This window comes from Pteropus alecto, unplaced genomic scaffold (assembly GCF_000325575.1).
Source record: "Pteropus alecto unplaced genomic scaffold, ASM32557v1 scaffold61, whole genome shotgun sequence".
Classification (NCBI taxonomy): domain Eukaryota; kingdom Metazoa; phylum Chordata; class Mammalia; order Chiroptera; family Pteropodidae; genus Pteropus; species Pteropus alecto.
The window spans coordinates 4,485,816-4,508,879 of NW_006434835.1; the positions used below are offsets into that span (position 1 = coordinate 4,485,816).

The window sequence follows — 23,064 nt, forward strand, 5'->3', positions numbered from 1 at the left end:
GGTGGCGGCGCGCCCCGCAGCCCCTGCCCGCAGGTTTCCTCAGTCCCAGCGCTGCCGTGCAGATGAGTGTGGGGAGTGAAGGGGCTTGTCCAGGCCGCGCCGGGGAGTGACAGAGCCCGAGCTCGCAGCGCTTTGTCACTTTTCGTGGGGATCTGGGGGAGCCTGGCGCGAGCCGAGGCGCGTCGCCGTATTCGTAGTGTCCTCCTCGTCAGTGGCAGCTCTTTTGCACCGAGCGTGCTTTCGTCGCCCACAGCGCCTTCTGGCCCCGAGGGGGCCACCTGCACAGACCCCGCTGGCGGCTGGCTCGCTTCCCGCAGTTCTGGGCGGCCGGTCCCATGCGGACACACTGGGAACCAGTTCACTCTGTGCTTCCTGTGGCGGGTAGGGTTGATCTCGAATAAAATGTCTCCAGGAGTAAAGTAGATCATCTTTTCATCCGAAATCATTTTAACTCACACCAAGGAAAACCGTGGAAATACACGTTCTTTCTTCAGAGGGGGAGCATATTTTTAAAATTACTTTCCTGTGATTTTTTTCCCCCCCTAAAATTCAGTTTCATAAACGAATTTTCTGTGTATGCCAATAATAACAATTTTTAGGCATCTGAGCAGTAAGGGCGTTCCAAATTCTTCGGGAACGTTTACCAAAAGATGTTCACCAAAAGATGTTCACCCTGAGCTCTGTAATTAATTTTCTTACTGTTCAGCTGCAGAAAGGTGTAGCGTGGACTTCATTTCCTAACCGAACATACCGTTGCTTTTATCTCTTACACGTAGATTTTTTTGAGTAGCTTTTCTAGATAACAGTGACTCTAATACTAGATTTCAGTAAAATGTAGACACTGACTCAAATCCAGTTGCTGGAGACGAGGGCTCTGATTCCCAGAGTTGCTGAGGCGTGGCTGCAGGAATCCCTCTAGCGACCTCTGAGCGACCAGGAGGATGGAGGCCAAGGGGCAGGGAGTGCGAAGGGAACGCAGGACGGCCGAGCAGAATGCCCTGCTCACGTTAACTTTTCTTCTTTCAGTTTTCCTTCCATCAGGGTGGATGGGGAGCATCACTGGCTGACAGACTTGCCAGGTGAGAATAGTTTCTAATTGATACTTGAGTGTTTATTGATGGAATAGATGTTCGTATCTCAGGAAAAGAGGGTAAATGATAAAGTTTCAGACAGTAAGTTCCTCCTCTGCTGGCCTGTCCTAGTCAGTGTGTATGTGGGCTTGCCATGGCAGCAGAACTTTGCCACGAAGTGAAAGCAATCCCTAAAAGTTGTGAAAAATGTGTTAGGGGGCTGGATCAAACAAAACAAAACAAAACACCATCTAATTCACCATCCGAAAAGAAACAAGTTATTATGGTGGGTATGATTTAAATGATTGATGAGGCATTCATTTGAAAAAAGGATACATTAACAAAGTTGTGTTCATTTTTGGAGAGGTTTCCCCCCCCAAAAAAATTTTCTTTATAAAATATAGTAATGATTTGGGTATTTTTTTGCCAAACTTAATTTGCATGTATGCTAAGGAAGCCATTAAAAGGGAAACAATACCCTAACTGAAGAGGTTAATAAAATGATTATAAATATTTTCCACATTGAAAACAGCAGACACAAATGTTTATGTTTGGGGTATCAGTGAACTGATCAACAAGAGATTTGTTTTTTCCTCTAGAAGAAATAAGCTGGGTGTACTACTGGTTTATCATTGATGATTTTTTTATCAGTGTTAACACACTAAGAAAACATTTTAAGTTATTTCTAAATGTGAAATGTGTTTGAAAATATCTTTACTTTCTTTCATTTTTCTCCTAAACTAGAAATGAAAAATTGACCTTCCAGCCTTTTCTGTTACTGTTTTCTCTGTTTAAGTGGACTTAATCTAAAAACATGAAAGTATCATTTCATTCCTGTTTTCTCTTCTGTAAAATGGGGCTATATTAGCTCTTATTTAATATTTACCAGATGCCAGAAATTGTTTTAAAATGCTTCATGTGTATTGTCTCATTTAATCTTTCCCAGTATCCTATAATTTTATTATTCTCTTACTCATTGTATAGCTGAGAAAAGATGGAGAGAGGTTAAATAAATGACAAGGTTCATGCAACTACAACGTGGCAGGTGGCTTGGCTCCAGAGCGCATCCTGCTGAGCCTCTGGAGCTGTCAGGGTCACCTGCTCATGCCAGCTTAGCTGAGCCTGGAACTTGGCAAGTGCTTTTATTTTAGTAATCCCATAACCGTTTAGTCTGTTAACCATTTCTGAGCAAATAGAAGATATTGAAAAGCTAATTATTCAAGTGGCCTGAAAAACTCCAGGCATTTCAAATTTCTCCAGCATGTAAATAGTTTCATAGTTAACTTGAGCTCGAAAATCTTATCAGAATTGAGTTTACCAGTATGAGTGCTAAAAGACCACTTAAGTAATTATTTTTCAGAACTTAAAGTAATTACAAGAAAGGGCAAAGTTGGAGACAATGTGTGGTCTGTTATGCCTTGTTTATATAACTTAAAAGCATCCTGTTGTACAAAGCACAAAACTGAGTGGCTGCTGGCTGAGCCCACAAGGTGGCCTCACCTGGGCGAATTCTGCCCCATTCGGGCTCCACCCACCAAGAATGCCTCTCTCTCCTGGACACACTCAGGGAACAAAAGATAGAAGCCAGGTGGAGGGGACACTGACGCTGGCTGACCGAGCCCGTGTTCTTCCAAGGAGTGCTAGGAGGCTGTGTGGGGCACAATGGGTTCTGTCATAGGGACCCTGCAGGGTGACTGGCATCTGCTTTCACTGCAGGGGGACCAATCAATTCAAGTCCACCCTCCTTTAGTGCCAGAACTGACCCTTTCTATTCCATACCAAACAGCTACCCTTTTGATGGACACACACGGTCTGTGGCCACATTAGTACTTGGGGTGAATCTTTTGTAGACCTAGGCCCCTAATGTCCACTTCAGCCATCCGCACAGCCCTCAGCGGATTCAGTGCTTTCATTTACCCTAATTTCTGAGTCTGAGGGGAGACGCCGTGACTGCCCTCCTGTACTAATTACGTGGCTAGCACATTTAAAATATGTAATTGTGTTCATAGTGACACCTTTAAGTTTTATCTTCAACTGAGATCTTTTTTTATCAACAAAAGTTAATGATTTAATTCTTAAATCCATTTAAAACTTTTAAACTTTATTGCTATATTTTAATTTTAACCTTATCAAAGTATTTCGTTAACCAAAAAATACTTGGTTTGAAGGAGATAGAATAAACTCACCTTTTTCAATTTTTAAAAGCTTCCATTATTTGCTTTTAAAGAGTACCTTTGCCTGTTGCCATTTATAAAACACCTAATATCCATTTTTCTGGAAGGCAATCTTTCAGAGCCTATATGTTTGAAATCATTTAGCTTTTCCTGCCTTCACCTACACTTAATACCTATTATTAGCCATGAATTTATATAAAAGCTTTTAATTTTTCCATTTCTTTAGCTTTTTGAGTAACTTCGGCACTGCTGATTGTTATTCGGTCAAGGGAAATGCAAATGTCCTTCCCTTTCAGAGGGACCCTTCACAGTTCTGAGCCTCACAGCTCTCCCCGCTTCACGCCTCCTTAGGTGATTTTTTCAAAAAGTCTGCAACAGCTGCCATATGTTGAGCTCTCTGGATTTCACCTTGACATAACGGGTTATTACATAACCTCAACATATGGCAGCTGTGGGTTAGGTGTTAGCGTTTGTCTTTTACAGGTGGGGACAGCGAGGCTCAGAAAAACCAAGCAGGTGGCCATGGCCTCACTGCCCTTCAGGGGCACTGGCCACTCTGATTCTAGACCTTGCAGCTTTGCGACCACACTGCACAGGCCTGAGGGGGACACTGTTTTGCCCTTTGCTTTTCAAGTGCTGTTCTTGCTCATTGGACGATTGTGAGACGGGCTCACCTTGTCAGTTTGAGAGGATTCCATTACACACAGAACACCCCGAGTCACGCTCAGAAATAAATGTAGCCGAATCTTTTCGTCGCTGTCCTCGGAAGCTTTCATAGTAGTGTCAAAACCGAGTCCCTTCCTGCTGCTCTTTGGCCTCTGCTGCCTGGCCACGTAGCCCGCAGTCCCTCAGTGGTGGCCTGGCATCTCTGCTTATTTATGTGCAGGAATTTGAACCATACACCAGCATGAACCACACAATTTGCTAATCATAAAATGAACTCCAAGATTCATTTAAAAATTTTTTTTTATTCTGGACCACTTTAAACGTCTACTGACGTACCCATGGTCACAGCTGCTAATTGAAGGGACTGGGATTCAAACCCTGGCAACCAGCTAAGATCCATGGCTTTTTTTCATTATACCATACAGTACCGTGAACCAAATCATATGTTTTTAAAAAGGAAAAAATGCCTGTTAATGAACTGGTTTAAAGTGAAACAGAATGATTATATTTACTAAAATTATTTCAAACAAAACCACTGGTTGATAATAATGGTCAAAATAGGTTTGTCACTTGTAACTAATGCCCCACGCTGATGTTGCTCATGGAGAGGCACTGCGTGAGTGGGGGAAGGGGGTAAGTGGGAGCTCTCTGTACCTCCTTCGATTTTGCTATAAACCTAAAACTCTAAGAAAATAGTCTGTAAAAAAAAAAAAAAAAAGAAATTCTATACACTTACCCTCATGAAACAAACCATTGTTACATGTGAGTTCCAGCTACAGGTGACTTTCTACCTAAGGTGCTTGCTCAGGTTAATGCCTATCTGCTGTAAACTCCATTTTGAAAGCACCTGTCTGTACCACGTGAGAAATCAGCTAGTCTGCAGACTAAATCATAGTCCTTTCGTTTGTAATTATCCATAACCTCCCTCGAGGAATATGGCAGATTTGCCGTTGTCTTGGAATGCCTTGAGGAAGGCTAGCTGTTCTTTCCTGGCTGAAACCTGGGGCGTCGGCAGAGCAGGGCAGGACGAGCCCAGAGAGCACATCCTCACTGAAGGTTGGTTGGGGGACCGAAAACAGTTTTGTCCACAATTCATTATTTATTTATTTATTTTTTAATTTTTCATTTCAGAAAATGTGATGTTCTGAATCGTGGCTTTTCAGGCTATAATACCAGATGGGCCAAAATTATCCTTCCAAGATTAATCAAGAAAGGGAACATTTTAGACAATCCGGTAGCAGTTACAATTTTCTTTGGTGCCAACGACAGTGCACTAAAAGGTAAAGGCATTTTTGTATTTTCTAGTTCATTTTTAATTTTTGTTATAGCAAACTTAAATGTATACACTATTTACTTGTCTCCTAAAAGCTAAGTTTTGCCGAATTTATGAGTCCCGAGTACTTACGTGTACTTCCTCTGTCTCTAATGTCAGTGAATTTTATGCCCGACCTATTCTCTACATGCCTGGGTCGCTAGCAGACCCCAAGTGCCAAGTGCTCCCTGGTTCCCAGCCCTGTGGTGCTGTGCCCGGTGTCTCGCTCTTCCCTCTGGTTGATGTGTTGGCAGCACAGCGCTCGCCCTACACCTCGTACTGAGTCACTAATGAAGGGGCAGCTCAGGGCAGCTGCCCCGGACCCAGGTGCAGATAGGAAGCCTGGCTGACGGCAAACGGGTTGGGAGCAGGAGGCACATCCCTCACGTTTTCAGAGCTGCTGCTGTGACTAGAGGAAAAAGTGACCGACCGTGTGGAGGCCTTTGTCTTCCTCCTCTGACAGGAGAGCCCTCTGTGCGGCATGAAGAAGAGTCAGCCTTGACTTTGGGACGTTGGGCACCTTCCAAAGGTTTATCCAGTGCCGTCGCTTCTCTCCTCCCAGCAGCACTTCCTGCTAGTCACAGGCACACTGTGGGGACAACTCAGGCTGGTGATGACGGAAGGAGACTAAGCTCAGGTAGTGGAGACAAAGCCAACCGCCTGGAGGGAGGCGAAGGCATAGCTGCACGTACATCAGCACCAGAAGAAAGCAAACTCAGAAAGGAAGGGTTACGTTTTATCAAATTCAGGCTAGGGAAAAACACTGTAAAGCATGAAAGCAGTGGAGGGAATTACAAAGGGAAAAATAGGTTTGTGAAATAAAACAGCTTATGTCAAAACTATAAAAAAAGAATGACACATTGAGGAAAATATTTGCGGAAACATGGCAATCAGAAGGTTAAGGTCTTTAATGTGTAAATCAAGAAAAAAATTTACACTAATAGAAAAATAGGCAAAAGCAAGAATAGATACTCCAAAAGGAGAATTTTAAGTCAATACGTTTGAGAACGAGTGAAAATTTCAGTTCCCCAAAAAAGGCAAATTAAGGAATTCTGCTTTTTTGACTCAAATGGGAAAGCACTTTTAAGCAGTGATAGGTATAGAGCTGACGAGTGTGGAGCGGGCTGGGCCTCCCTTACGTCCCGGAGGGCAGGCTTGCCATCTTTCTGAAAGCCGCGTGGGGGCGTGCGCGCAGGACCTCCCGCGGCCAGAAACCCAGCCCAGGGAAATGCTCACAGGCAGCCGGGGACACGTCATCGATAATGGCGAAACAGGCAGCATAGTAAGGAATTAGAAGCTTCAACTGTGGTCGCCCTAACACATTTTTGAGGACTATTTATGGAAACAAGTGCTCATAATGTCATGTGAAAAAAAAGCACAACGTGGTCATTTATCTTTAATGGGGCCCCATTTTTTTAAGTATGCATATCAACGTGGAAGACGCCGGAAAGAGGTGCATCTCGCTGCCAACAGTAGTTTTCTGGGTGGTAGGATCGTGAGTGATTTTCTGTTCCTAATGTAATCACACCTGCGTGTGGTTTGCACGTGGCCTGCAGCGAGCTCTGTGATTCTTACGTGTGGCCCATCAGAAGTGATCCTTTGTGACCATAACGGCAGAAGCAGAAGCCGACACTTAGTGCCTCCTTCGTGGCAGGCACCTCACTGTAAATGCTTTGCACACTCAGCTGATGTAATTTTCATAGTCACCCCATGAGATAGACCCTATTTTCATCCTCATCTTACCAGTGAGGAAACTGAGGTACAGAAAGGTTGGGCACTTGGCCAGGGGCATGTGACAAAGCCAGGATAGCACCTGGGCGGTCTCACTCCACAACCTGGGCTCTTACTTCTTCACAAATTCCTCTAATAGCCGTATGGCCATGAGAGGAGAAAAGATGAGAGTGCTTCCGGGGCCCCGAGCCGGAAGGACTGTTGTCGAAGTCTTATTTTAGGAAGAACTGTGTGCTTGAGCTCTTCCCCCTTCTCGTCCTGTCCTGGGTACTAGACAATTCCCCAGCGACATCAGGAGTCATACGTATTTGTGAACGTGTATTAATCTTCACTGTCACGTAAACAAATCTGCGTTTGGGTTAAAGGATCCACCTTCCTCCCGAACAGACGAGAACCCCAAGCAGCACATCCCCCTGGACGAGTACGTGGCGAATCTAAAGAGCATAGTGCAGTATCTGAGATCCGTGGACGTCCCAGAGAACAGGGTCATTCTCATCACGCCACCCCCTCTCTGTGAGGCAGCGTGGGAAAAGGAGTGCCTCGCAAAAGGTAAACACATGGCATGCTCACGGGGCTGGACGTGAGGCCCAGGGAGAACCTAGATGGGATGGGGGTGTCCAGCCTGTGGGTCTCAGGTTCTTGGGGTCTGTAAATCCATGCCAGTCTGTGTTCAGTAAACACGTTAAAATTAAGTATACCTTCTCTTACGTTCTGAGAACTGTCAACACAGAAAAGGGAGCCTCACTCTGGATGACCCCTGGGGGGGCCCCTGGCCTGGCCAAACTCCTGGGTTGGGCCCCTGGCCTGGCCAAACTCCAGGATGCTCACGAAGCCACTGAGAACCATGCTGACAGCTGAGCAAGCATCTCAGAACAGCCAGGTGCGTGGTGTGGTCTCTGCCTGGTGCTGAGGCCGAGGTGTCTGCCTTGTTGCCACCGGAGGCACTTCCATCCCCACTGGCTGTTCCTCTTTGCACCTTTGCATGCTATGCCAGGCCATGGCCAGGTGCTCAAGATACAGAAATGACTAGAACCCAGTTCCGGTCTGTTAAGCCATGAAGCGAGGGAGTCATGTCAGGTGTTTGCAGCAGCGTCATCAGTGGCATTGAGGCAGTGAGAGAGGTCTGTGGAAAGTACCAAAGCAGGATCTAGCGATGTCCAGGAGCACTCCCCAGGAGCACAGTGGAGAGGGCAGAGGGAGGACAGAGGCCCGCTGTTGGCTCCAGAGGGCAAAGCAGAGCCCCAGTGGGTGCCATCCCAGTGCTCTCTGCCTGCATCGGGGACGGCCTGTCCCATAGTAAGTCTGCTGTGCAGGACATGTTCATGCTGAGCCGATGGCCAGAGCTGTTAGACGGGTCAGTGCTCTTCAAATTGCAGGTCACAACCCATTTGTCGTTATTGAAACTAAGTGTCTTAGGGCATTTTTTTAATGGAACATAATAGAAAAAAATCAGTATCTAGAACACAGGCATTGTTTTGAGACTTGTGTCACTCGCGTAGATGTGTGTGCATTGGGTCCTGGTGTAAAATATTACTGTTTTTATTCAGCCAGGCTTTGGGCCATCGACATGGTTCTTGTGTGCTCCTAGCTTAGCAGATCAGCACCACCTGGGAACTTGGAGCTCTCGGGTGGGGCCCAGTAAGTCCTCCAGGTGACTGTGTCATCCACTTAAGTTTGAGAATTGCCACATTAGATTGGGGGTCAGCAAACTACGACCCAGTGGCGACAGCTAATGACATTCTATTGAAGCCAGCCAAGCCCACTGGTTTCCTACTGTCTCTGCCTACGTTTGAGCTACAACGCAGGGTCAAGTAGCTGCCAACAGAGAGCATATGCCACAAAGCCTGAAGTTATTTACTGTCCGGCTCTTTGCTGAGAATGTTTGCTGACCCTCGAGTTAGCCTTAACGACATTCGTGCCTACACCTTCTCTGGTCGAAAGTCTACAAGTGATGTTTCCACCATAGCGTAGGGGCTTCTTACATATAAAACTTCAGGGGTCTCGGCACAGCACTCCTTACTGGCCACCAGCCTGGCTCCCCTGGGGTCCTTCCTGCCTCTGGACCTCTGTTCACAGTGTCCTCAGGAGGCCATGGTGACCAGTAAGGCTCCCTCGTCCTCTGAACTGTACAGTAACCTGTGAGGCCCTTCCTTGTGTTATCCCCACACGCCGGTCCCGGGCCAGTGTCCTAGAACTGAGCAACTGTCCATCCAGGTCAGTAGAACCTGCACCAGGCCTGGTACTTGGTTATCAGTTGCCACCTGCGTTTTCTCTCAATAGGCTGCAAGTTAAATCGCCTGAACTCAGTGGTGGGTGAATACGCCAGTGGCTGCTTACGTGTCGCCCGGGACTGTGGGACTGACGTGCTTGACCTGTGGGCCTTGATGCAGCAGGATGGGCAGGTAGGGTGGCTTGCTCAGTCCTACTGGGGTGAGTAGGGTCCCACAGAAATGACTCAGCTGTGTGTGGCTCTGAGGGGCAAAGATGGTTTGTCCCTTTCACCAGTTAAAGTTGGGACATAGGGGGTCCGGGATGTCTTGCAGACCCAGCACACTGCTTGACCTGGTGCCTGAGCTGTAGGAAGCCCTTTAACCATTAGCATGTAGTGAAATAAATGAGTAAATGGTCCATGTTTAAGAACATCCAGGCCAGGTTTTTATAATACGGAGTGGGGGGAGGATAAAGCTTGTTACCAGACAAAACAGTGATTTAGTAGAATATGGTACTGGCTAAATTTGTATTTTAAGGTATGTAGTTCTAATTGTCTTTAAAGCCAGAAAGCCCACTTACAAATTATGAAGGTAAAAAGCTGATCCCCCTGCAGAATGGGCAGCCACTCAGGAAGACCGGCTGAGTTAACAACACCCAGGACCCAGCAGTCCCACTCCTGGGTGTCAACACAAGTGAAAATGAAGGTCTGGGAAAGCGCCATTAGAATCAGAATCCTAGTCTGTGAAAGCCATGAACTCGCAGGCCACACGGTCAGTGTCCCGGGGAGGTGGGACCCTAGGCCAGCAGTGACTGCCCCAGCCTGGGTCACATGGGTTCTTTCCACCTAATAACTTTCCTAAGAGTCCAAAACAAGCCGGCAGACCGGGCCCTGAGCTCTAACACAACACACTTCCTTTTGTCGATTACGTTAATGTGCCACATTCACTCTCAGCCTCTCTGGAAGGATGTCTCAGCACAGGTGCTTAATGTCTGTAACATGCATGTCATCTACACACGGGCGTTAGACACCTTAGTCGCACACCTTTAACTGAGCCCTCTTCCCCCTTGGCAGGACTTCTCATCCTATTTGTCAGATGGACTGCATTTGTCACCGAAGGGAAATGAGTTTCTGTTCTCACACCTCTGGCCTTTGATAGAGAAGAAAGTCTCTTCCCTACCGTTGCTGCTCCCTTACTGGAGAGACATAGCAGAAGCAAAGCCGGAACTCAGTCTTCTGGGAGATGGGGACCATTAGCCACCAATAACCAAGGCTGGCTGTTAATTTACAGAATGAGATGTCACCAGTGCATAAAAATCTCAAGATAAGTGATCAACGAATATTTTTTTCTCAAACTTTTTCTTAGAACCCTGAAACAAAAAACACTGACATTTGCTACCGAGATTAATAAAAGCATTATTTTTCAGGGAAGCTTTGTACCTAGGTACATTGTTTTGATATTAAATATTTATTGATTGATGCAGGTGTCATCAGTGCCACAGCTACAGAATACCCCCTGAGCAGCTTAATTCTGTAAGTGGAAAAAAGGTAAAGACAGTTTTGTTTTTTAAAAAGTCACAATTTTATAAAAATGGTATTCTTACACTCAGCTGGGAACTGCTTCACTCACGCATACACCCACACACCTCACTCTTTACATCAGATTCCAAGAGTGTAACTAAAATATAATCACGACTAGTTAAAAGACAGCAAATACCACAAGGTATAAGTTCAAGTATTAGTGTAACAGGTATCTGCGTAACAAACGTCCTTAGTAAAAATGACACTTTGTCACAGGTTGGTTAAGTGCCCTCAGTTTACAAGTTAACTCATTTAACCATGGTGACTGATGAGCAAATTTCAGTACTTACAGGGAGAAAGCTTTTTACTATAATTTTAAGGAAATCAGAATTCATCTGATGACTTATCCTTCACACAGTAAATGCACACGGCCCAGAATCCTAACGCAAGAAGTAATGCAAACGTCCACTTGCATGCAGGTTAGTACACAGGGTGATTGAGAATCACTGGCAAAGAAATAAAGCCTTGTGAGGCAGCATTCCCTCCACTGGCCAGCACATCACACCCTGGCCCACCCAGAACCACCTGTTCTTTGGACAGGAAACCTCACATGCCCTCTTGACCAGTAGTGTTTGAAAAAGAGACGACCATACTCTTATTTTGTAGTTTAGGTTCTATGGTGAATTATTTAAACAACAGTATTAGAAATACATGAAGATACTTATAAAACATAAAAAAACTGCCCAGGAAATTAGGGCCCTGAAGAGTTGGCAGGATTCTGTAAATTTGACTGGCTATTTGCAACTCACTAGACCAGATTGTTTTATAGCTTGGTTTCATCCCCATCCTTACTCAGAGGTAAAACATCTGTTCCAGTTGTCCTCACGAGTAACTGCCAAGTGCCTCGAATTCGGCGGATCACTACAGTGCATGAAAAAGAAAACTGACCATTTCCCTAATCGGCGCTGTTACCAATATAAAAGGTTGATTTACAAAAATGGAAATACTTATAACCTGATCCAGCTGTATTTTCACTTCTGCACCACAGGTTGAAGGATATCTTAAAGATCAAAACTAATACCTGAAAGCCTCAAAATAAGCTAGATTCACCTCACCTGTCCACAAGGAGAGGGCCTAACCACACGAGTACGACAGAGAGAAGGAAGTCCAAACACATGGCCAGCACTGCTGGGAAGTTACTTCCTTGTAGCTCGCAAATCTTCACAAAATATATGCAGTGATTTTAGGTCAAATCTATGGAAACGTTTTGCACACTTAAGTCAAAGCTCAGAGCGTCAGTATCTGAGTCAGCACTCTGTTTCTTTGCTGTCAACACGATTCTGACGCTGCAGCTTAAATGATGAGGCTTTTTCACTCCGAGTGACTGGATGGTCCGTGAGATCCTCGAATGACTTGGCCGCTGTGCTGCTGTTTGGGAAGGGGTCCTTCTCAAAGCCATCCTCGTCCATGTGCGAGTCCGTGCTGGGGTCTTCCTGGATGGTGTCCATTCGCTGGTGGTCCAGTTTTGGGGCTGTAGGCACCAAAGGCATCACGGGGGCGGGCTGCAAGGGCTGCAGACGGCCTGGGGTTTGGGGCCCAGGAAAGGGCTTGATGATGCGAACTGACGCCGAATCCATGCTGCTTAGCATCTCGACATTCTGGAAAGACATGGGAGTAAAATATGACTGACATGTCCCACAGCTCCAACCTCACCTACCCAGCGGCCTCACACTGTTGGTGCCGTGATCCCTCATGCTAAGGAGAGCACTAGGTGAGGCTCCCTCAACTCAGAAGTCACTCAAAAAGTTAGCTTTCAAATGTCCTGACGACATGCCATTTGAAGAACCCAAGAGAACTTATAAAAAAAGTAACTATCAAGTTAAGATCCCAAGACAGGAAAAGATCTCAAAATAAGTCGGTGTGGAGCAGCGAAGTGGCTCAGAGCTGAGCGGGAGGAGGGGGGCTGGAGAAGCGCTACTGTTTAAACCTCCATCCGTTCACTGTGACCGCTGTCACGGGCTTGACCTTAACACCCAGCTTCGACCCTGCCTGCTACAACGTGACCTCCCCCAAAGAGCCGCCACAGCTGCGGTAGTGAACCAGAGGTCTCTGCTTGGCAGAGTCATGCGACATACTTACGCTGGGGTGAAACAGAGACAGAGACTCATACTGCTTATCCAATTTCTTATCCTAGAAAAACAACAGGAGAAAAGGTCACTGCCACAGACGAAATTGGGTGAGGTGCGCCTTCCTCCCAGGCTCCTCCTGATACTGAGTGAAGAACCTGGACCTGGAGTTGTGGAAAGTGGCAGCAGGTTCAGTAAATGAGAATGAACATTTTTGCATAAACTGAGTTCTGCCACCTGCCTAGAAGTGTTTCCTTTGCACTTGAAGGAACTGCGTTTTTAAGTAAGGCAAGGTTTAAGTGCTGTTTTTCTGCGATTGCCCTGTGGACAGAAGGATACCAAGGGCACCTCCCCGGGGGTTCGGCAGTCAGACCTAAGGCCCATCCCAGCCTGTGCCAGGCTACGCTGGCCTCAGGCCATCGCGGAGGCCAAGGGGCTGGACGCATAGTCTCACTTGATTCTGGCCTCGCTCTGCCCCAGCCCGCCACAGCTGTTGACACTCAGCTGTTTCCAGTTTCTGTGGCCCAAACTCCTGAAGTAACTGGGCCTCATAACTTACGTCACACTTCCACAAAGGCTGAACACATGGTTCCATCCACTGCCCCCAGCCTCTGCCTGTGGCTGACAAGTCACAGATGACAACGGGCACGAGCAGGAGGCTAAGCCTGCGAACCCAGGCCTGGCTTCTAGTCCGGACGCCCTGAGCATACTGTGTAGTCAGAAATAGGCCACCACCCTCTCTCCCGTCAGCAGCTTTGCTCGGACAAGGGTCAGGCCTCACGGTCCAAAGTGTGACTTCCACTGTAATCGAAGCAGGTGTGACGCTCAAGTAAAAGCAGCCATGGTGGATGGCACTGTCGTCTACCTGTTGAAGCTTTGACCATGGCACTTAAACACAGCTTTGCTTTAGCAGAGCCGCTTGCTGCCTAGAGTCGCTCCTCCCCGCACCCACCACACTCTGCATCCCGAGGGAGCCGCGCAGTGGGGCAGCCCAGGCCCGAGACACCGGCAACACAAGAAGCGGAGGCGGTAGCGCTCGGAGAGGCTACCGTGCTGGAATTCTCCAAGAGCTCCTGTGAAAGCCCGGAAGCCCGGGTCTGACCTTATCGCTCCTGCAGACAAACTCTCATTCCCCCAGAGAAGCGAGGCAAGGGGAATGGATTTGTAAGGAAGATGTCGACAGCGAGTCCCAAGTTTACAAGGTGCCTGGAGCTCCTCAGACGAAGCCTAATCTGACTCACTTGCAGCTACTCATCGTGAGTGGGAATGAAAAAGACCGCTCGCTCTTATTTGCTGGAAGGATAATGCCAAGGATCGGGGGACAGAGGGCACCCCCGTGGGAATGCCAAAGTTTGATGTTTGCTCCATTACAGCAAAGCCACCGAAAAATGTTCCCGTTTGGGACCTTCACTCATCAGAGGTCCCAGTGCTTACAGGTACAAAATCCCTCAGAAATTATACCTGAGAATAAAACATCTGCACACAAACAAGAATTCTTTTAAGAGACTATCCGCTAGGCTTTTAACAAGACATCCTTTCCCAGGGATCAGGTCAGATTTTGTTAAGAAAAGATTTTCTCCAAAAATTATATGGTTGGATTTGCTCTAAATTTTACGAAAATGTTTTGTTACCTATAAATGGTGACTTACCACACAGTGGACAAGAATGCTGAAAGGGATCCAAAACAGCAGGGAGAAAACCAGCACGGAGCCTACGATGTTGTCTGCTAAAAACTTCCCTGTGAACAATTTCAAAGAGCGAACGTCTTGATCAAAATACTTCATAAATCGAAAAGACTCTTAGAATATAATTAGAATATAATCATTGTGACAAATGCCACAGGCTGCTGGCTAGATACTACTGACCCAGTACAGGAAGGAGTGCCACCTAAATGAGACCTAAGCATCTCCCCACACGACAGGTCCCTTTCAGAAACTGCCCCGATGCACAGATGACAGAGTGGTCAAGACGACCCCTGGAGTAACTGAATGGAGGGAGCGTACAGAGGGCTGCCCCCAGCAACGACGCTTAAGACGGTGTCGCTGCTCTCCAGGTATTTCTGTGACTAAACTCTAAATGATGGGCTCCACAGAACACAGTACCTCCTTCTACAAAATCTGAGGCCCACTTTTAAATAAATCTCATCTCAGACAGGATTCCGATTTACAGTGATAGGACTGAACCATGCTTATGCTATCTTGTTCATTTTTTAGTAAAGCCAGTATTTTAACTAAGTATTCTTTTCTTTGTCTGAAAACGTGTGCATCCACGCTGTGCAGTTGCAAAACAAATCCATCTTCTACGGCAGGATTGGAGCATGTGAGTCTGAAGCCACACTTCAAATGTCAACACAGAAACCAACTGAGCTCTAAGCAGACAGCGCCTCGGGAGATCACCTACCGAAAGTATTGATGCTCAGCTGGTCGATGAAGTCCCAGAACCGCTCGATGACATCCTGTACTCGTTTCTCACATTTGCCCTGCAGACAGAAAGCGTACAGCATCATCCCTAAAAGAAACGCACAGTACATGGCCTCACGGAAACAGCTGTCAGGAGAAAGCCTTTGTAGATCAGACATCCAGGGCCCGTTTGACACCAGCAGTAATTTAAGGGTAATGAGTACTCAACAAAGTAGGACATGCTGTCACTGACACTTCACAACCAGTCAGCTTTTACAAGTGACTTTAGAATTACCGGGAGACAAACGATAGCATCCCAGTGAGGACCATGCTGGTCACCCTTGCACACTCAGTGGGACACGACCTGGCTGCCTGGAGATGCCCCTCTGACCCTCAACCCTCGCCCATGTTTTGCACGAATAAAATTACGTTTCTGCAGAGAACAAAGGGTCTGACTGGTGAGTCAGGCCGCCTCTAGATATTCCCTACTCAGTCAGTTTCAAAATCAAACTTGCATTTTTGAATGTTAGTGTTCTGATTGACCTAGAAAGCCAAATCATCGGGACTCACTGCCCGAAACCACCCACCTGTGCCAAAGCCCCTTGAGGTCCTGCCCAGTCTCTGGATTCAGGGTCCCCTATTCTGGGGAGCGTGGACCCACACACCTCAGCAGACAGACTCTTACACAAGAAGGGACAGTGGGTTAAAGGACATGGCAGCTTTTGTTTTGATTTCCCTCTATTTGCATCATCAAGTATTTTTAATATAAAGACTTCCCTTTTGATTGTTACAGAAAACGCGGGACACACTCACGTTCACATCACAGAATCCGACTGTACAGGGCTTCCCTTTCCGTAGAAACAAGTGCTTCTGCTCGGCGTTGACGTAGGGCGCGCACCGGCCCGCGGGGTCCCTGCAGCACACCTTGCAGGAGTTGTCCGTCTCTGAAACGGAAGTGCCTCACAGCTGGAGTTCGGGGACGGGGCTCTCTTCCCTGCCTCTCCAGAGAGCACGTTTATTTTTAATCTCAAAAGCTATTATCCGTATTTCACCACTCGGAATGCTTGCGCTCGCACTCCTCAGTGCTGAGTCAGGCCACAAGGTAAACATTTACACAGAAAACAACTGCACTTTATTCTGCTTTAAGCTTTCGTAATACCAAGTGTTGCCCTTCGTCACATTGTCACAGTGCTGCCTTTGACCCTTGGCCTCTCAGTTTAAAGGACACTGGAAAGCCAGAGCCAACACAGCTAGGACAGAACTGCCGCCCACACACATACACCACGGGTGTGGCTCTGAGTGGCCAGTGTGACAGCACCACGGCCTGTGCAGGGCGACCTGCTCCACGGAGGCCAGCCTCTGACAGCACGTGGGGAACAGGAACAACCAGGCGTCAGCTTAGCCACTGGCACCCACACCAACAGCGGAAACGCCCAACAAAACTGGCAGTGCAGCCTGGGACGGTCTTCGCTTCACCCTGGGGCGAGTCCATATTTAAACTCACTGAGGGCAAGTCACAATCAACCAGGACACCCAGGCAGGAAAAACAACTTTAAAAGGAAAACAATAACCTGTCCATTCATTATCGAGCGTTTCCTGGGCATTTACTATGTGTTCTTACTGGGCACCCTAAGCCTTTTGCCACTCACACCGTACATCAGCGGTCCCCAACCTTTGCGGCACCGGGGACCAGCACTCCTATGAAAATCTAATGCCTGATGGTCTGAGGTGGCGCTGAGGCGGTGATGCTGGCACTGGGGAGCGGCTGCAGATACAGGTGAAGCTTCGCTCGCTCGCCCACCTATCACCTCCTGCCATGTGGCCACAGACAGTACGGGTCCACAGCTCAGAGGTGGGGGACCCCTGATGTGTACATTATTTATTTGGCATCTATTGTGTCATCTTCTTTATTTGCTGGTTACTCCACCAGGAAGAGCCACTTAATCCACTGTATGGATACTGAGCTCCCAACCCACTGGTTTTGACTGCTGGGTTTTTTGTTTTGAAAGCAACAAAACTCTAAGATGGGGCAGAAAACTCAGCCCAGTCAACCCAACAACCCCTCCTTAGACCCAGTGGTTCCAACAATCACGTGGAAACCTGAGGACAAGTTTCTGAGGCCAGCATGATGCTGCCACCCACTGCTAAGTGAGGCCCCTGCCCCGGGCCTCCGGCAGAGAGCACAGGGCAGCAGGCCCAGCCCTGTCCACAACGGCAGACACCTCGACAGGGGTCAGTGCGGGAATCAGCTCTCTAGTGATGTCCCGAAGGGGCATCACAGCAACACAGACAGCTCCTGCTGCTCTCACAGCGTGTATGACACGGGGGTGGGGGACAAGGACAGACCTCCGTCTGCCCACCCACCCACAACAAATTCCCTCCTATGACACCCACGCCCACCACACGGTCCGCGAATGTGGCAAGAAGGAAAACTAGTTTTCGCAGACAAGGTGGAGGCTCAGACCCGAATCCAGAGTCTGTCTCCACACTTGACCCCACAGGGTTCTCACCACCATCCTGGCCAAGTGCAGGGAAGTGTGCTCACCATTACACGCGCAGGACTCCAGCTGCTGCTCCCTCTCACAGAACGGAACGCACTTCCCGTCCTTACACCTGCCGAGATCCAGGCACACGGTGTCGTCCTCAGCGTTTCCAGGAGGGGGACACTCGCTGCTGTTCCCTGGAAGCACATGGGACCCATGAGTCGCCCACTGCTAAGCAAGGCTCCATGCTACGGGGCATGCCACGTGGATTCTCATGACACTGGACACTGGGCCTGGCGGAGGGGACAAGGTGGCCCACAGCAGGGTAGCTGTGGCCTACGTCTGGTCGCCAACGGGCACTGCGTGCCAAGATCCCAGGTGTCTCCACCCGTCCCCAGGCCTCTCTCCAGCCACCAGTTAACATTCCACGTGTTCTGCTCCTGCCTTTTTATTATGAAACATAACGTCTAAAAAACAGCAGCGTCCTATTAACTCTAGTGAAACAAACGCCTAGCGCTGTTACGCAGACCAAAAGCGAACTCCCTCTGGGCGCTGATGGGGGCCTGGGCCCCCACTTCCCGCGCCCACGTGCTTCTGCCACAGGGCCTGCCTCCGCCTTCCTCGCCCGCCACGGTCTTCCTCACCTAAGAACCTTAACACGGGCTGTTCCTTCTGCCCGGAATGCCCGGGGGAGATCGGCTGGCTTTTTCTCTCCCTTTAGATTCATCTCTCCTGAGACCTCCCCTGAGGACCCTACCTCAGCTGGTGACCCTCACCCCGTCACGCTCCATCACACATACTTCTCTTCCAGCTCACCTTCGGCACTGTTTGATCACCTACAGTTCTTTCCTGTCGCCCCCACCCCAGCAGTGGGCGTGCTCCCCAGAGCACAGATCAAACCTATTAAGGACAAGGCTTACGTCCAACCCCAGCACACTGTACGTGCATCGCGAATGTTTCTTGAATGAATCGAGTCTCAAGAACAAAGAAAAGTCATCAAAGGATGTTAAACTTGGAAGAGAGGACGCAATGAGTGACTCATTCTGGAAAATGAGCAGCACAAGCAGTTAAAGTCAACACAAGAAGAGAAAAGCCACATGAAAACAATGGCATGTGCCCCCCCAGCTCTGAGGCCCCCAGCCTTTCGGCGGAAGGACGGAACCCATCAAAAGAATTCCAACTTTAAGGTCTGTGGAGCAGAGACACAAAACTTGAAATCTGCCCTATTTCAAACTAAAGCAGCCTCTCATTAAGTACCTAATATATACTTCCTTAGGTACTGTCCACTTGCCTCTGGTCTAACCCTCTACGGGCGGTGGGCATTCAGTGTGTCAACAAACTTGCTGCTCCTGGAAGCAAGCTCACAGAGACGCTCCGTGCTGCTCTTGTATTTTCAGCATATGCTGCTGCCCTCAACAGACTCATAAAAAAAGACACAGATATTACATAGCACAAGGGATGCTTTGTAAAAACATGGTATTGAGTTTAAAAGGTAGAGGATCATTTTGGCATGTTAAACACACAGACACAAAAGAACACATTACGTTTCAAGGATATGCACGTATCCAGACAAATGCTACACGTCAGAATGGACACCTATGAGTGGAAGAATGAAGGGATGGAAATGAAGTGAATGAAAAAGACCAGTGACAAGTGTGCCACAAACTAAGGAGTATAATCAACTCAACTTTGAACATGAGGTTAAAAAAGGGTTGTTTTCATCCAAATGAAACAATCTTGTTTTCCAAACACACGCGCGCGCGCTTGAGCAAAGCATTCCAGGACGACAGGAGGACATACCTGTGCAATAAGACACGCCTTTGCAAGTTGCATTAATAGCCTCTTGGCACTTCTTCTGAGCAGTCTCAAAATGACAGTTTTTACAGCAAGGACTGTTCCTATCACTGCAGAAGAGCAGACAGGGACAGTTCAAGTCAAAGGACAACCCCACAGCAAACCTGCAGTCTGGTTTCAGGGCCCTGAAGACGGCAGAGCAAGGTCTGGCCGGGGCACCCACTCCTGCCTAACCAGACTTCCTGGGTGCTGCACCGCCTCCACACGCCATGTCTACCCTTGCTACTGTGGAATCAGGCAGCAGCAGTGCAGAAAGTATAGGGTGGTCCAAAGTGACTCTAAAAAATACACCTTGGTATCCTTGGTTTTCATTAACTTAATAATTTCATTAACTTAATATAGTAATTTAAAAAAAAAAAGGATGCAAGGCAACCAACGGTCAAGAAACTAGGCAGCCCGAGCCACCTTGCCATCAGCACACTGTCATCATGCACTGCAGGCAGCCCCATCTGTCAGTCGCGGCCAACTAAGCTTGCCCCTCCTATTTCTAAGCCACGCACTGGTCTTTCAGAAGTCATGAAAATGGAGACATAGGTCCCTTCCAACATGTAACCTGTGTTCCCCACATGTGGCCTGTGCCCTTAAACAGGACTCTGTGACACTAGCTCCTCATAGATACATTCATTTGCCTCCCAGGGCTGTTATTTTGACTGTTCCCATTATTCTATTATAAAAGGCTGTAGACATGAATGTCTTTGTCAATCAACTTTCCTGTACATCTGTTTCCTCAGAAAAGAGTCTTCGAACTGTGCCGCTGCTATACCAAGGAGCATGCGAGACTAAGGATGTCGCCACGCGACATCAAACTGCCTTCCAGAAAGCAGTTCTCTTGCTGTAAAGGGCAAAGGGGTCAACACAGGCACATGCCCGCGCCCCTAATCCATTCCAAAAGCCCTCGTGTCCCATCTGCAGTAGCTGGACAGCCTGCCGCGCCGGCGGCCGGGTGCCGTATCTCACCTGCACTGGACGCCCTCCTTCAACGTGCAGTTGCTGTTGCAGCAGGTGTCGTTGTTCAGGTACATGATGCCGGGGTCGCACTCCTCCCCTTCGTCCACCCTGGAGTTCCCGCACACCTTGTTGCTGCGCTCCTGGAAGCACTCCTGGGCCTTACTCTCAATGGTCTTATAGATGGACTGTTTACTGCAGTTTGAAAACATCTTAAGAGAAGAAAGGCCACAAGGACCCAAAAGAACATAAAAGGTGATTCCCACGTAAGTGTGTGCGCCACTTCTCTAGGAATAAACTCAATGTAAACGTCACGATCAGAGCCACCTGAAGGGGCGTCAAGTTCTGTCGCTGCTATCTCCAAGTGCATTTATAGAAACTCGGTGATCTCCCTCTGCACAACGCGAAAAAGCTGGTGTGAATTTGCTTAGGACCCTAAAACTCCTCACGGGAAGGCAAGTTATGCATATGCCGAGCCCAAACTTCCCAGCCAGGCCGTGGAGAGGACAAGCCGCACGGAGTCGGGAGCTGCACCAGGCTGGACTCGAAGGTGTCCTGGGTCAGGCAACGCTGCGGTGACAGCGAGAACCAGGCACAGACCATCGTCCTCCCAGATGACGGTTCAGGCATGCAGAACAGGGTCTGCTTCCCGTTTCCCTCCTCCTCCTTCCCCGGCTATTTCTATGAATGATCCACGTTTAAAGTTTTTAAATAGTTGAGCTTAGTAAGAGGCATACTACATGCAGTCTGTTAAAGATAAATTCTAAACTGTTACCTAAATGTTTTCAAGGGTCCCCAAGACTGTAACACATTCCTGAGTTTTCTAAGGTGACCAGTGTCTCAAAGGAAGCCTCTACCACCCTAGTGTCCCCGCTTGCAGTACAGAACCACGGAAGGCCCCCTTCTGTATTCAGGAAGTTTAACCAAGAGCTCTAAAACAGTCCATTTTCTGAACCGCCTGAAATGGGGTAAGAAACAGGGAAGGCTCAGTTACTTCTTGAGGTAGAATCTCCACAGTGCCCTGCCAATTGCTAAAATGGCTTTACTTTCACTCCAGACAAGAGCCATGAAGCCCGAGGAGTAGAGAACACAGGACCCTGCAAAGGTGACTATCACCAGTGAATCCGATAGCAATGGCATACTTTTGGAAAGATAGCCAAGACCTACCACCCTAAACAGAAACACTTACTGAATGTTTTAAAAGGGATCTTCCAATTAATTTTTATAGTAAAGACATTTAAGGGACCTGAAATAAAAAAGGAGTCAGGACAACTGCTTTACCATCTTCCCTGACTAGAGACGGACTCGCTTAGCCCTCGCCCCGGCCCTCCTGACAGCATCGAAACCAGTACGTTCTCCTCACAGGCCTGGTGCTGCTTAACTTCGAGTGAAATGAAAACACTAGACGTCTATGAACACAGTCGCAGCCACTCTGTCAGCTGGTGGACTCTATCAGAAACCCTCACAGTGACGCGCTCACTTATGTACTCGGCACGGTTACAACGTGCCACGTACCCCTCTTCCCCTACCGGACGCTGGAGACAGAGCAGGAGCAAGGAAGGCAAGGGCCCTTCCCATAGGCACTTAGAGTCTGGCAAATGATGTATTTTGTGGCACGAGATTATGAAAACACAAATTGTGAAGTAATGTGGAGTTTAAATAAATGAAACTGTAAGTGAAATGACAGGAGTGTTTAACTTAAAGCCCGAGCCCGCCACACCCTGCAGTCGAGAACCCCAACACAAGCCCAAACTATTACTAATTTTCTGTGCAGCCCAAATCTACACGTGATTAATTCAGACCTAAAGGACTGCTTTAACCAGATTTAGATGGACCATGTTTTACTTAAAAACACACAACCAAGTTTTGAGGTACCTTTTAACGTACAGTTCCATGCCTAGAATGGAGCCTAGAATGGAGCCTCTCTGAGCTCATTATAATTAGCCTCTCTCCTTCCCAACAACATAAAGAAGCTCCAAAGGACACATACCTTGTTGTTCTCATGATCCCCACTCACAGCTATGGGGTACATAACGAATTTTCCTCCCTGGTCCTCATTTGGGGCACATTCCGCTAGACCATCCGGATCATGTTCTGCTCCAAAATTGTGCCCCAATTCATGAGTTGTAACCAGGTCTGCTTCCTTAAAAAGCATGTAAAGAAAACATTATTTCCCAATACCCAACCATCACCTGCTTTGGCCAGTTGGGCCCTGCTATCTGAAATAGGGTCCTTATTAATCAGATCCTGAAAGAATCCTGAATTCTGTTCAGGCAGCAATGTACTCAGCTAAAACAGCCACCTCCCCACGTTCCCGTGAGCGTATGCGCAGTCATGGGACATGGCTCTGTCCACTGAGATATAAGCAGAAGCCCAGGGGTAGGGTTTCTAGAGCTTTGCAAAAGGGACAGCCTATGCTCTTTGTCTGACTTTCCACAACGCAGAAGGTGACCATTTTGTGACCATGAGGTGATAAGCATGAGGACAAAGGCCTTGTGCTTCAAATGGCTGGTGGGGAGTAGGGAAGATCCTGGACCCGACAGCATCGCTGAGCAGAATGCTGTCCATGAACTT

General features: G+C 47.9%; 2 protein-coding genes and 1 long non-coding RNA gene across 4 annotated transcripts in view; 2 read left to right on the top strand and 1 right to left on the bottom strand.

Moving 5' to 3' along the window:
• Window positions 1-10,502, top strand: part of IAH1 (isoamyl acetate hydrolyzing esterase 1 (putative)) — an 11,199-nt gene extending 697 nt beyond the window's left edge. Inside the window, exons 2-6 of the mRNA XM_015588129.2 lie at window positions 1,027-1,079; window positions 5,042-5,190; window positions 7,341-7,502; window positions 9,234-9,355; window positions 10,237-10,502. Of these exons, the coding sequence (XP_015443615.1) occupies window positions 1,027-1,079; window positions 5,042-5,190; window positions 7,341-7,502; window positions 9,234-9,355; window positions 10,237-10,419 (669 nt within the window). The 3' untranslated portion in view covers window positions 10,420-10,502. The remainder of the gene's footprint in view (window positions 1-1,026; window positions 1,080-5,041; window positions 5,191-7,340; window positions 7,503-9,233; window positions 9,356-10,236) is intronic.
• A 218-nt stretch (window positions 10,503-10,720) lies between these two features.
• The window catches only part of ADAM17 (ADAM metallopeptidase domain 17), a 37,013-nt gene continuing 24,669 nt past the window's right edge, over window positions 10,721-23,064 (bottom strand). For both annotated transcript variants that reach the window (XM_006910225.3, XM_025045655.1), the window contains exons 11-19: window positions 22,481-22,633; window positions 20,503-20,702; window positions 19,492-19,595; window positions 17,754-17,888; window positions 16,022-16,152; window positions 15,210-15,288; window positions 14,459-14,547; window positions 12,823-12,873; window positions 10,721-12,341 (exon numbers count right to left, since the gene is read on the bottom strand). In XM_006910225.3, coding sequence (XP_006910287.1) covers window positions 11,991-12,341; window positions 12,823-12,873; window positions 14,459-14,547; window positions 15,210-15,288; window positions 16,022-16,152; window positions 17,754-17,888; window positions 19,492-19,595; window positions 20,503-20,702; window positions 22,481-22,633 — 1,293 coding nt within the window. In that variant the 3' untranslated portion in view covers window positions 10,721-11,990. The remainder of the gene's footprint in view (window positions 12,342-12,822; window positions 12,874-14,458; window positions 14,548-15,209; window positions 15,289-16,021; window positions 16,153-17,753; window positions 17,889-19,491; window positions 19,596-20,502; window positions 20,703-22,480; window positions 22,634-23,064) is intronic.
• On the top strand, window positions 14,542-15,181 carry LOC107195558. The gene is made up of 2 exons (XR_001516745.2): window positions 14,542-14,862; window positions 15,089-15,181. It is a non-coding gene; the product is annotated as an uncharacterized LOC107195558 (long non-coding RNA).